The 14406-nt window shown below is 35.8% G+C and overlaps 1 protein-coding gene across 2 annotated transcripts in view; it reads left to right on the forward strand.

Annotated features, from left to right (window-relative positions):
• Window positions 1-14406, forward strand: part of WDR48 (WD repeat domain 48) — a 28406-nt gene that overhangs the window by 9966 nt on the left and 4034 nt on the right. The window contains exons 3-16 of one of the 2 annotated variants that reach the window (XM_068404638.1): window positions 116-194; window positions 466-548; window positions 646-775; window positions 3032-3120; window positions 4014-4115; window positions 4481-4705; window positions 6107-6181; window positions 6521-6623; window positions 6914-7011; window positions 8843-8950; window positions 9358-9454; window positions 9982-10077; window positions 12257-12362; window positions 13830-13917. In XM_068404638.1, coding sequence (XP_068260739.1) covers window positions 116-194; window positions 466-548; window positions 646-775; window positions 3032-3120; window positions 4014-4115; window positions 4481-4705; window positions 6107-6181; window positions 6521-6623; window positions 6914-7011; window positions 8843-8950; window positions 9358-9454; window positions 9982-10077; window positions 12257-12362; window positions 13830-13917 — 1479 coding nt within the window. Of the gene's footprint in view, window positions 1-115; window positions 195-465; window positions 549-645; window positions 776-3031; window positions 3121-4013; window positions 4116-4480; window positions 4706-6106; window positions 6182-6520; window positions 6624-6913; window positions 7012-8842; window positions 8951-9357; window positions 9455-9981; window positions 10078-12256; window positions 12363-13829; window positions 13918-14406 lie in introns of those variants that run through there. The other variant, XM_068404639.1, reaches the window with a different exon arrangement.

Genomic DNA, 14406 nt, shown 5'->3' on the forward strand with positions numbered 1-14406 from the left:
CATTAGGCAACTTTTGATCCATTTGAAAGTTGAAGAAGATGTCACAACAGGATCTGACAGTCACAATCTTTTCTGTTTGTGAAGAGATCTTATGAACTTTTTTCTTAATTTGCAGCAAGACCCTTATATAGCATCTATGGAGCATCACACAGATTGGGTGAATGATATTGTACTCTGCTGCAATGGTAAAACATGTAAGTACTTAAATGTTTGAAAAGTACAGTATTCAGAAATTATGTATAAAAGTATGTTATCTACAGCTTCAATTATTTTCCATCTTATCACGTAAAATTAATTTCTGTGATATTGTAAATTTGATAAACAGTATAAAGAAGTGTTTTACTGAAAATCTACATGTGTTTAGATGTGATTCTTTTAATCATTTTGAAAAGAAAGAGTAGTACAAATATGCTCTAAAGTAATATATAAGCCATTAAAATGTACTCTTTATTCTTTCCAATTTAGTGATATCTGCTTCTTCAGATACTACTGTTAAAGTGTGGAATGCACATAAGGGATTTTGCATGTCGACACTAAGGACGCATAAGGTGAAAAACATTGTCTGTAAATACTGTATGTTATCATTGACAGTCTTTTAAATGCATGATATTGTTGATTCATGTTGTTATATTTACTTTATTGTAGGATTATGTGAAAGCTTTAGCATATGCAAAAGATAAAGAACTGGTAGCATCTGCTGGGCTGGACAGACAGATATTCCTCTGGGACGTAAATACTCTAACAGCACTGACTGCCTCAAATAACACCGTGACAAGTAGGTAACCTAGGGAGGGAAGGCAAATGCAATGCATTTTATTGAGTAGCATAATCTGCGAGATCAGTTTAAGACTATAGGTACCAGTTTCTTGTGTGTACATAAAAATGTGCAAGAAATTTTAAGGTGGTTTTAGTATGTACTCAGTCCATTTGTTGCATTATAGCTGAAAATCTAGAGGAGTTTTGGCTAATTCTGAAAGGTGTTCTAATTTTATGGGTTTGGTAGCTTCTAAAACTAAAGGTGCATCTGGTGAGCAGAACTGTCAGTTTTGCATTTGTTCTGTCTGTAAGACTTTAATTCAAGTGTAGCCTTATGCTGGCATGTCTGTGTAGCCTTCAGAACAGAGATGGCTTCTAGTGAGCTGTTTTGGACTGCAGGATAGCGTTGGGATGGCACATGACTGCACATAACTAAGTAGATTTACCTTATTTCCCACAAGTTTTTTTTTCACTGAAAGCAGACTTATTTTATGACCAAACTTTGCTGAATAGTCTAAGTTATGCTATCTTCTGGTTGAACAGGGACTTTTTGAAGGAAAAATTTATTTGCTGGCTCAAAGGAAAATTCAGTTTGGGGGGTAGGAGGGGAAAGGATTTCTTGAACACCGCAACAGTGATACAGAACATGTATGATTCAAGTGAATCATAATTGGAAGATGGGGAGTACTGAGGAGCTGATGCTTGTTTTGAGCCCAAGATCAAACAGAAGTGAAGACATTACCTCTAAGATGACAGAAATAAATTGCATTTCTAGAGTTAGAACAGTAATGCTTCATAAGGGGGAGAAAGGAGAAGCAGGGGAGTTGTTTTTCTTTCTTTCTAGTGCTTCCAACAGTGTTTTGGTTGGGAAGAACACGGTACATGTCCTTAAAGAAGCTGGTTTTCCTCAGTCCTTTCAAACAATATTGATTTTTTCAGAGTGCAAATGAAGATTGTTCTTGTGCATTAATTTCAGTCTGATTACAGAGAAGCAGTGTACACAAGCCAACATTAAAAGGAAGCCTGTTTTTAAAGAGACTCTCAGTCAGTGAAGCCATAATTTAAATTAAGTGGAGAGATTTTGCTTTTGAGAGGTAGTCCCTTCCAGAAGAGGGTGGAGTCGAGCTTTACTTTTGTTCTGGCATAAATTTTGCTTCTATACACTTAAGAATCTCTCTTCCATTCCTGATGTCCAGCTTGTGATGACTCGGTACATTATCCTTTCATAAATTATTGTAGTTGTTGAACAGTGTGCTAACTTTCAAGAGTTTTCAGTCCTGCTTTTTGCCTTCAAAAATTCTCTGGGGACAGTGGCAGACTCACTTTGTTTTGGCTACAAATAATAGATTTAATTTGAAAGTTTACATTTGAATAGCCATAGCTAGTGGTTAAGAGGACTCTGAGGTAAAGCTGCATAATTCTTCCACTGTGACAAAATGTTTATGATACTGGGTCACAAATACTGTGTTAGAAACTTATTTCCAAAATATACCTAAATCATTATATAAAGTTTCACATTTTTGCTCGCAATACAGTTTGTTGCTATTCTCAGCCTTTTTGGCTGAGTTTTGGGGCTTGATGAAATGCCTAATGGTGCTCTCTGAATATATGATTTTCATTTGCTGTGTTTGTGTTTTTCCCAGTGGAGGGATTGGTACTTTTAATCTGTCCAAAAGTAGGTTAGGCTAGATGGTAGCCTAATTCTTCAACTCTGATTGTAGTTGTGGTGCTAAGGAGTTGCCATATGTTTTTCCCAAACACAGAGGTAGCATCCATACTCAAGTAACATTTCAGCACTGCAGTGTAACTTCAGTAACGCATCTCTGCGGAACTAAGAGAAGAGCCTTTAATATGTGATGTAGAATTTCACTGCTACTTGGCTTGGAAAAAAATCTCTGCACTTAAATCCAAATGCTATGTACTATAAGATCACATAGAATTATCATTCTCTAATAAAGTAGTTGAGAAGAGCAACTTGATGGTCCTTGCACTGAATTGTGGTGCCAAAAGGGCACCAGGATGGCAATGACCATACGTCTGAGGGGTTACTTTGTGTTATGCAGCAGTAGATTAAGGTTTGGGATAGGGTTTTCCTAGCAGTATGCTGTCTATAGTCTTTCTTTTTTTTAAAGTAACTCTATATATGGAGTAGAGTGACACTGTTTTTGTAGATCAAAGGGTATTAAAATACCCTAAAGTACCGTTTTTGAGTGAATAAGTATGTTTGTCAAATGACAGCATTAAAATTGAACATGTAAATTTTATTTTGAAATAGCTTCTTCCCTGAGTGGGAACAAAGACTCTATCTACAGCCTTGCCATGAATCAAATGGGAACAGTTATTGTATCAGGGTCCACTGAAAAGGTAAGTAAAAATCTGGTAAGGCTCATTCCACTTCAGTTCAAAGTTTAGTATAAAGAGACAATTTTATTCATTTTCAATGCCATCCCTGTAGCAGCTTTTGTGTTTTTAATAGTGAGGGTAGACACTTTTTTTTAAGTAGAAGTGTAAATGTAGGATACAAATACCTGCCTCAGTCTGAAGATGTGTATATATCCATATAGCTTTAATACACAGAAGAGACAATCAGATCATCTTGTGTAGCCCTCTCTCTATCAGAGATCACTACATTTCACCACAAGAGCTCTGATTTTGGGGCACATTACTCAGGTGTTTATGAAAACTGAAGCAGTTGCCACAGGAAGGAAGTGATGCCAGCAATTTGTATGACCCCTGCAGGAGGTGGGAAATGAAGAGAGCTAATGAAGTTCAAGTTTTCCCAAGAGATAGCCCATGCTTTTTGTTGTAAAGAAAGGTGAAACACCCTAAAGTCCCCTGCGAGTTGTTTTTCTTTACTTAATCTAACCGTGAAAGAATTTTATTTCCAGTCAGTATAAAAATGAAAATAGGATACACCAGCGAAGCATCTGGGAGGACTCTCAGAATTTATTTTTTTTTTTTTTATCCACATCACACTATCCTGTTTCCAGTCACTTCCATTCTTTAATTTCTTAAGAAGACAGAAAAAGCCAGAACAAATGAAATTAAAATCAAGGGAAGAAAATCACATCTGATTATTAGAGGTGCATAACATCTAGTTATGTCTATCTTGTTCTAATGAAGTATGTTTTTGGTGATGGATATCTGTGTGTTTGGAATAAGGGTTGGTTTATTTGGAAAGGCTTAATTTTCTGTAGAGAAAATGCACTCTAGGAAGAATGATGGTAATGCCAGTTATCCAATGTCTGTTTACATAGGTTCTAAGGGTGTGGGATCCGAGAACTTGTGCAAAACTGATGAAACTCAAAGGGCACACGGACAATGTGAAAGCTTTGCTGTTGAACAGAGATGGCACCCAGGTATGTGCTTTAACTTGAGACAAAGGCATTTTACAGAATGCAGAAATGTCATTAGTCTTTTACAATATAATTCTTTTGTGTCATAGATTACAGAAGATAGCAAGTATTTTACAGATATTTAGTGATTAAGGGAGGGAGGCTGGTCAGTGAAAGCTCTGTTTTATTACAGGTCCATCTGGGTAAGGAATTTACCAGGGGTAAATTTATGGGTGGTTTACATAAAATGTCTGGAAATTGACTGGAGTCTTTGTTTATCACTGTCTTAGTGGAAAAATATAATAAGAATTATGAAAGCTCTTTATGGAAAAAATTATTTTTAAAGACTTGCATACCTGCTTGATTTAAGTATGATGGTTGTTGCTCAGTGTCTTTCAGGCAGCTCTGATGGGACTATCCGCCTGTGGTCCCTTGGGCAGCAGAGATGTATAGCCACATATCGAGTCCATGATGAAGGTGTTTGGGCTCTGCAGGTCAATGAAGCCTTCACTCATGTTTATTCAGGAGGAAGAGACAGGAAGATTTATTGTACAGATTTACGAAATCCTGATATCCGTGTGCTTATCTGTGAAGAAAAGGCACCAGTTCTTAAGGTAATTGATTCTAATTCAGAGAATCACAGAATAGTTGAGGATGGAAGTGACCTCTGGAGGTCATCTGGTTCAATACCCCTCTCAAGCAGGGCCACCTAGAGCCAGTTGCCCTGGACCGTGTCCAGGTGGCTTTTGAATATCTCTAACAATGGAGACTTCACAACCTGTCTGGGCAACCTGTTCCAGTGCTCAGTCACCCTCACAGTATAAAAGTGTAATTGTATTGCATGTTGTCTAATGAAATAGTGGCTTGAGGTACAAGTTGATAAAAGAGTATGTATTGGTTAACAAGCGTTTAATACACCACATCTTCGGTATATTGGCTTTGTGTCCTAAATTACTCTGAAACTTAATTGTCTGAAGAAGATAAATGCCTGGCAGCTACCTAAAATATGCAAACTAAGATATTACTGAAATTTAATATGCTTCAAACATGAAAAGTTGTTTTTACCAGACTCTAGGACGGTTTCAGGAAACCAAGCTGGCATTGCCAAGGTTTTAGGCCAAAATTAATGTTTCTTAGCAGCAATATGTAGCGCAGGACTGTGTTAGAATATATCTCATGCTCATGGGAACCAGGAGTAAAATTTATTGCGGGTTTTTTGAACACCTAAACACGATGTTTTCTTAATGGAAGAAAACTGCATGCACAAGTCTGAGTCTTCTGCAGAGACTGCTTCTTTTGCTCTCTGTAACTCCAGATGACATAACCTTGGAACATGCAGGTATATAAGGAGTGTGCGACTGAAACACATACCAGTGTATAAGCAATCTGTCTTTCCCTGTGGGTGAACTCTGTTGGCTTAGTATGTTCAGATAAAATCCTGGACATACTAATGTAGTTTTGAAAAAATCAGAATCTGAGAAATTTCAGTTCAAAATGGAAAATGAAAGCTATGGTCAGCTGTACAAAGATCAGAAGGGGTCTCTAATATCTTAGCTACAGTGATTCATTATTGTGCAAGAAATTTAACAGCAGAGCCAAATGTATAAAGTTCTGCTTTTTAATGAGTACAGAACTTCTTACATTCTTTTTTCACCATGTGAAGTGTTTGAATGTAAAGTAATTCAGAAAATATTGTACTTATCAAACTGTCCATTAGAAAAGATTGCATCATGCTAGAAGCAACTTTAAATACTGGGTGTTTAGACACATTGCATCTACTGTTGTCCATCTCCAGAATTTATTTGTTGAGTATTTGAAACAATTTCTCTGGAGTTTCAAAAATTGCAGCTTAGTTATTTTTCATTTAAACTTTATATTTCTTTAGTAAACTGAAAGTAGTGCTGTTGCTGAGATACATCCAAGTATGGAAGCAGGTCTACACTGAGCAAATATTAATTGAACAAAGGAAAATTAAGTTAAGCGTGCCTGAAAGTATCTGTGGTTTCATTATTTAGATGGAACTTGATAGATCAGCTGATCCTCCTCCAGCACTTTGGGTTGCAACAACTAAATCCTCTGTGAATAAATGGGTAAGTGATATATTTTACACTCTGTGAATTTAATTAAGTAGTCATGGGATTTGCAGTCTTGGTTTGGGAACTGTTGGAACGTTGCTTGCAATTTGACTGTGACTTGCTATTATCTCTAAGCTCTCTTTAAAAAAATCATAAAATGCTAATATTGCAATTGATCAAAAGACATTAAGCTTTGAATTACTTTGCAATCTCTTATGCTGCTTTTCGAAATAAATTATCTTACTCTGCACTGGATGGTTAGCATCTAAATAGCAGCGTGAACTGGAAGTTGTTACTCAGATAAAAGCAAAGTTTATAGATTATTATGTGTCATTATTTTGTTTGTTTCTTTAGACTTTGAAGGGAATTCATAATTTTAGAACATCTGGAGATTATGATAATGATTGTACCAATCCTATACCACCCCTATGTACACAGCCTGACCAAGTTATAAAAGGTAAACAGCTGTCTTCCAGAGTACCTTATAAAAACTGTTATCATTAGCAGAAATGGTAGATCTTTAAGACTGGCTCAAGTTTTTAGGTCCTTGATACTATGATTTCAACCGAAAGAAAGACAATAGCGTTAGTTACAGTTAAAATAGTGTTTAAACCTGAGTGATATCCAAGTTTCAGCTAAAATAGTGAAACCAAAGAACAATCGCATATGTCGTGTTATACAGTTTATTTTAATGTAATATTAGGAAAAAAATCTCTGTAGTGACCTTAATTCTTGTTTGTTTGCTAGGGGGTGCTAGTATTATTCAGTGCCACATTCTTAACGACAAGAGACACATATTAACCAAAGACACAAATAATAATGTGGCATACTGGGATGTCTTGAAGGTGAGTATATAATTTCAGATTAAACATCTACTGTTGGATGATTAATTATTTTGTACCTTTTTTTATATATTTTTTTACGTGTGAGATTTCTGTGGTAGAAAGTAAGTCATCTTTCTGTCCCAAGACATAGTGCAAAGATTGCTTTTTGAAAGGAGAGGGGGCATTTCTGAGCTTTTCTGCATGTTTGCCTGACATGAGGCTGGGTATTGACATCTTCATTCACCTGAAATACAGACCCTTGAATTCTTTCCTGAAAATAGCAAGGCTTGTTTTGATTGGATTATGTTTTGAAGAGGGCTCTTAGAAGCTCATGGGCATGTCTGTCCAATGCAGTATGGAATAGCATAAGAAAGGTTAGCCTGCAAAAGGGAAACCTGTGCTTCAGGTCCTGCTACAGACCCACAGGTCCCTAGCGCATGTGCTGACTAGTATCTGTGGATTATTCTGAGAGCGTGAACTCACTGCTTGTTAGCTGGCAAGATAGCAGGCAGGAGGGCAGGACTGGAAGGAAAGTTAGCAGAAGGAAGCGTGGCTCCCACCTGGTGTTGCTTACTCCTGTGAGAAGAGAGAGACTTTGCATGGCATTTCTTTATCTTGCTTTATCCAATGATTGGTCAGAGGAGAGGGAAAAGAGTGCAGAAAGGACTGGAATCCCAGATCAGTGAGATGGTCAGCAATTTCTTCTCTTGCAAAATCCTGTTTGAAATTCTAAATCTTTTTTTCATCTTGAACTATGTAGTGCTGCAGCCGAGATTCAGTAATGAAGTAAAGCACTTTCAGCTAACTTACTGAGTTGCTGACTGATGTGAGAAAGAAGGGAATTAAGATGGAGAAAGTAGATTTCTACTAAAAATGATCTAGGTGACTTTTGTGGAAATGTGAATAGCTTTTCTTTCTTTCTTTCGGTTTGCAGTTGGTATATATTTACATTGTTAGACCTCAGGACCAAAGTCAAATGCTAATGTTAATTTGTACCTTCATTCAATTCTTTTTCTCTTTTGTCAGTAAGGGTTTCAGAAGCATCTCTTAGATATGTTTAAATACATATTCACTTGAGAGATGCAGTTACTTGCCAGGTCAAAGTGTCATCTTATGTGTAGGATCACTGCACTCTAAAGCTGAGAGTCCTTATTGCGGATGCTGGAAGAAAAGAGGGAGGTTTTCTTACCTGTAGCTACATCCTTCAATCTTTGCTTCCTGTAACTTTTCCTAGATTTTGAGGAAATAAGTCTTGCAAGGTTACAATCCTTAGAGTTTGCTTAAGGAGTGTTTCAGGATGATTCTGCAAGTGGATTACAAGAATTTGGATGTTAACAGACTTACTTGAGGAACTTTAAAAAGAAAAGTATAGAAGAAAACAGATAAACTGAAACAGGTGAAAAGAATCTGCACACAAATTCACTCACTGCTGTTCCCATTGCAGTAGTTGAGCTGAATTTGTTGCTAGATTTGCAACAAATATTGGTGTTTGATGGAGAGTTGTACTGAAATATTGATACTGATGGGGAGAAGAATGACAGAGGATGCTCGAAGACAGCTGTCTACTCAGTGAGAGGGAAAATACGTCCATACCTCTCCACTGGCTTGATGTCACTACCTCAGAAATAAATAATAAATAAAAAATAAAAATTACTTACCACATAAACTGTTGTTCAATTTCTTGAGAAAAATCTGAACCTTTAACTTGTGTGTTTCTGGACTACAGTACTCATGGAGAAATCATAAGTCGTAATCATTCCAAGTGTATATGAAAGTCAAGTTAAAGATTTGAGGTGTTCATACGAATCTATACTCAGAATTTTAAAACTTGTGTATTTCTTTTGGTGTACAGGCATGTAAAGTTGAAGACCTTGGGAAAGTAGATTTTGAAGAAGAAATTAAGAAGAGATTTAAAATGGTCTATGTGCCAAACTGGTTTTCAGTAGACTTGAAAACTGGGGTGAGATACAACTCCTAAATCTGTTGTTCTAATGTCATGTTTCATATATTTTTGTATATTGTTTGTTCATGAAGGTTTTCGTGTGTTATAAGTTTTGAAGAATGATCATAATTTATCTGATGAGTTAGATTTTTTTTTTTTTTTTGAAGCAAACCAGCAATTTTTACCTCAATTCTTAATAATCTGAATAACACCTTTTTTTTTTTTCCTCCCCTCATGGTATGGTCAGTTTAAATCCAGCAATACCAATTATGAATTAATAAAGTTTGGTAAACAAAGTGTGCTATCATGCATTTAGAAATTCTTTGTTTTGTATTCCCAGCGAAGTATGAACAAAATAAATTTATAGAGTTGTTTAATGCAAAACAACTATTGCATTCCTCTTCCTGGTGGTCTTTTTCCAACAGATGTTGACAATTACTTTGGATGAAAGTGACTGCTTTGCAGCCTGGGTTTCAGCAAAGGATGCTGGATTTAGCAGTCCAGATGGTTCTGATCCAAAATGTAAGTTTTAACTAATATTTGTGTTTTATTGAGACAAAGAAGCAGAATAAATTCCCGTATTTATGTTTCAAAGTATTCCAGTGCCGCATATGTCAGTAGCTAGTTGGATTTTAGGGCTTATTTTCTTGAGACTAAATTCTGCAGAGAATTCTTCAATGAGAATGTTTGCTTTTTTTCTGAAACATTTCAATCATGTTCAGGTTTCCTATTTAACTTAGTTTTAAACCTTCAAGAAGCAAAAGGGAAAAAGTAATATTCCTAAACTTGGAACTGTTACCTAATCTAGAGAATGTTACAGCATGTGAGTGATCCAACAGCTTTTGATCTAAAACCAGCTTTTTCTGAAAGATGGTAACAAATAGCTCTTGAGATTGTGATAAGCAGATTTCTGTGCCCATAAATAGTTTGTTTTGGGAACAGAACTACTCAAACTTTTGGGAAAGTTTTCAGCTGTGGATCAAATGTAGAATATTATGATGTCAATGGTTTTTGAGTAACTGAAGTTCTACCTTGCTATGTCTTGACAGTAAACCTTGGAGGGCTTCTGCTACAAGCACTTCTGGAGTATTGGCCTAGAACACATATCAATCCAATGGATGAAGAAGAAAATGAAATAAATCATGGTTAGTGTTTTAATATTTTCCTTTTATAGGATTTGTTCATACATTCTGTTTGTTTATATTTGTTTCTTTAACAGATACAGCTTGACTTGCTGTCTTATAACTGTCTCTGTATGTATTATTATTATTAATGTTTTTTAATGCTTTTAACTTTGCTTTATACCAAAATTTGCTGAGTAGCTTTCCTCTTCTGAGAGTGTCAGCAAAAATCTTAAGAACTCCAGTCTGGAAAAAAAAAAAAGTAGGTGAATAGATGATTCTGAAGCTACAGAAACACGATGCCTTGATGAAAAACAATTACTGGCAAAACTAAGGCTTGACTTGGAAAAGAAACAGTCTAGATAATGACAGCAAAGAGCAATAGTTCAGTTATTCAACATTAGCCAGTGTTCTCTTCATATAATTGCAATTCACTTCTAGGTATTATGAATAATATAAAATAAAAGAAAGATTTATCAGGAAAAAAAATATATTCAATAGATATTAGAATAATACATGGGGCAGGTCTATACAAAACCACCTTAAAGAGTGGTGTTTTAAGGTAATAGTACTAAGTCCAATCAGGCATGAGATAAAAAGCACAGCTATGTAAAATGTGAGATAGTGGCTGAATTTGGCAGAATAAAAGAGACTGTATAACTCCTAAGTCTGTGGATTATTTTGAAATTAATTCAACCCAGATCAGAGTTGACTGAAAAGTCTTATCTTTGTCAATTAAGAAATTACTTTCTATAGATAATGCAATTAAGAATACTGTAAGTTCAGCAATATGTTCCCACTTTGTGATAAAGATTGTGCCAAGAGTTAGCTTCTTCCTTCTTTCAAAAATGATCTCCATGGAGGTTTACAGCACTTGGCAGGCTTTTCTGGATAAAGTTGCTGATTCTCATACTTTTGTGTATTAGCAGTCTACAGCTTGAGAGCCAGACAACATATGAGAAGTATAACTCACAAGCTTTTGTATTGTTAGAACACTGAGGCTGCACTACTTATTTCTGTGAATAATTGTGGATTAGTGGAATGTTTGGAGTATTCACTACAGAATCAGTCTTCATTTTCCCTTTCAAAAGTAACAATTAAGAAACTGACACTAAACAGTGACTTGAGAAGATAAAGTGTCCCTGTGGGACACTGAAATTTGTGTAAAGAGACAAGAACTTAAATATACATCTATATATATATATATATGTACAGTATTGTTCCTCTTAATTGTTAACAGAACTGTTACGAAGAAATCTTTCAAACTGTAGGATTTTTCATTTGCTGTAACTTCAGTATCGTATTTATCCCTTCTCATAGAGAACAGGTTTTCCGTTTTGGTTCCTTTGCTTGATACAAGTTTTGACCTTTCTTTTACTGCATGTGTTGCTGGTCAGAAAGCTAAGGAATTACTCATCTCATGAGACTATGCCATTTAAATTTCTTATGTTGCTCGAATTCAACATCACGTTCAGCTACAGTAATTAGATGCTGCAGTGTAATCAAGATCTTTCTCAAGGGAAAGGAACACATCTAAATACTTCTATATTGTGTTTTAAGATATCTGAATGATGACTAGAAGCTGTGCTCTTCAAGAGGTGCTGATTTTTCTTTAATTGTATCCTAAGCATCTGATATGGAATCAGGTTCTTCAGTGTTTGAAGACCATATTGCTATAACCAGCTAAAAATACATTGAATTTAGAATGCAGTAACTTCAAGGAAATGTGAGTCTGAGCTTTACTTGTAAACTATTTTGACATCCGGCAAATCCATGTAGAAGAGCAAAACTAACATCCTGTACTGTCGGCATAGTAGGGGAAAAATAGTCTTGTCTCAACAGAATCTCTTTAGTTGGTTTCTAATATTGGTATTGTGCAGTTTGACAAATCCTCATAATTCTGTTAAGGAACTAGAGAAAACTAGTAATCAGGTTTGGACTCATGAGCTCTATTGCCCTTTTCATAAAGGCTTTTGAAATAGGCCTTCCACAAACCTGTATTGATCTCATTACTCTCTAGTGTTCCTTTTGTTATACTTGCTATGTGTTAGAAATGGGGGTTTTCTTGGTTTTTATGAAGCTTATAATTTTATTAATTTATGAAATACATTAGCTGTAGGTGGAAAAGATGCTTTTTGTTCTATGTATACCCAATTTTAAGGCCTAGTGCAGTCTCACTGTTGTGTGTATTTTTTTCCAACAGTGAATGGTGAGCAGGAGAACAGAGTCCAGAAAGGCAATGGATACTTTCAAGTGCCACCACATACACCAGTTATTTTTGGTGAGGCTGGAGGACGCACTTTGTTCAGGTATAAAAACTCAAGAGTGTAAATTCAGTGGCTAAACAATCACTTCCTTTGTGCAAGTAGAAAAGTTATCAAAATGTAATACTTGCATCCGTTCTGTACTGTATATTCAAGACAAACCCTTGACAGAGAAAATAAGCAGCTGTTAATGATAATCTTGCATTGTCCAACTGAGTATGTGAGTTTGAACATAACAAGGTGTGGGGTTTTACAACAGTTAAAGAGTTGTATATTGTTCTTGGTTGTATGTCATAGCTTTGAGATCTTTTTGGGTGCCTTCTTCCTGCAAACCAATTAACTGAACTTTGTTTTAGCATGAAATTGTGCTACTTCAGATTCTTGTAGAACTTCTCTTAGGGGTCTGCTGTGCTGGTTTTTGAGCATTCATGACTCAGACAGGAGATCCTACTCACTAGAGAGTTGGCTTCTGCTCCCAAAATTATAGCTGGTGACCCATTAGAAGGTCCTCAGCTCTGGCAGGTAGCAGCACAGGTTCTGTATTGTAATGGATATATACTGATTATCCTTCTATTTCTTTTCAGTCTACGTTGAAAAGCCTAACAGTGATATGTCAGAGACAGTGTAATAATGCTGCAAAACAAATGCCAAGCTTTCAAATACTGTGAAGCATTTAATACTTACTGACATAGTGGATTTTAAATTTGAGGGGTGGGGGATGTTTGATTTGTTGTTTTTGTTTCCCAGGCAGAATAGGCCCAAAGACTATGTAACTTTGAGTCCATGAATTGGTCAGTAAAACAGGGTAACCTTGTTCAGCTTTGAAAACTGATTTTTTTCTGCAGTGTCAAATGTATTTACATTGTAGCTGGGGCTTAATATTTGCATCCATTCTTTACTGGTGGATCTTAAGTCTTATACAGCTTGTTCTCAAGAGAACACTGAAAAGACACCGTTGGAGGGAGCAAGCCGTGCTTATTGGACCTAAAAGGTGTCTTGCAGGACTCTGACAAAATACTTAATTGGAATTTATAAAATTATATGTGGCTTTGTTTCACCATTGTATGTGCTCATTTTTTAAAATCTGTTTATTCTTTCCATTTGGTGAGAGTTTAGCAGATGCTTTACATGGAAAGCTCTTTTTTTCCAAGCAGAAAACAATTGCTTTATACCAGATGCCTTTCTCGTTCTCCTGATGGTTTTGCAGTTTTGTACTTCAACACACAATATATGTAATCCATGAGCAAAGTATGGTTTTAAATTTCTCTATACCATAGCCCATGGTCTCCTGAGACACCTCCTTGTTTGTGCTTTATAGATCTGTCTTCTTCCTGTAACTACTTTTTCTGGTCTTTATAGAAAATACGTGATCACTTCCCCAATAAGTCTGATGATGTGAACCAGCTAACCAAGCTCCCTGCCCATTAAAAGGGCAGGTCCTCTCCTGAAAGCTTTTTAAGGCACATTACAATAATCATTTTCGTTCACAAAGGTTATTTCTGTATGTCTTAGGTTATTATGTCGGGATTCAGGTGGTGAAACTGAATCTATGCTTCTTAATGAAACTGTGCCACAATGGGTAATTGACATCACTGTGGATGTAAGTATCACGTGTATAGATTTTGCTTTTTTGGGTTTTTTTTTGGTTTTTTTTAAGGTGAACTACAATTTTTTTAACTGTACAGAATCTGAAATGACACTTTACATTTTTACTCTGTTTATATCTAAAGTATGTGGTCTCAAGGTCTGTATTCAAGACCCTGTGAGATTCATTACTTTTTAATGTGTCCAGTTAAGGTTATTTTTGCTCATTTTCTTTTGACAGAAAGTCTTAGAGAATTCAAAGCACTGTGCATAATTGGTGTCCCTTTCAAGTGTTGAGCTCAGGAACAGAGAATACTCTTCATATTGCTGCAGTCTTTTGATACTATCTAATCTCCTTTGAAATAAATGATAGTATATTTAACTTTTGAATATAAATTATGTGCATCATCTAAATTGAAGCATCTCAGGAGTGTGAGTAATTTGTAAGTTTGCTGTGGTGTTTATGTTGATTAAGAATCTCTCTTGGTTTTTGATAATTAGGAGC

This window comes from Nyctibius grandis, chromosome 7 (genome assembly GCF_013368605.1).
Source record: "Nyctibius grandis isolate bNycGra1 chromosome 7, bNycGra1.pri, whole genome shotgun sequence".
NCBI classification, from domain to species: Eukaryota; Metazoa; Chordata; class Aves; order Nyctibiiformes; family Nyctibiidae; genus Nyctibius; species Nyctibius grandis.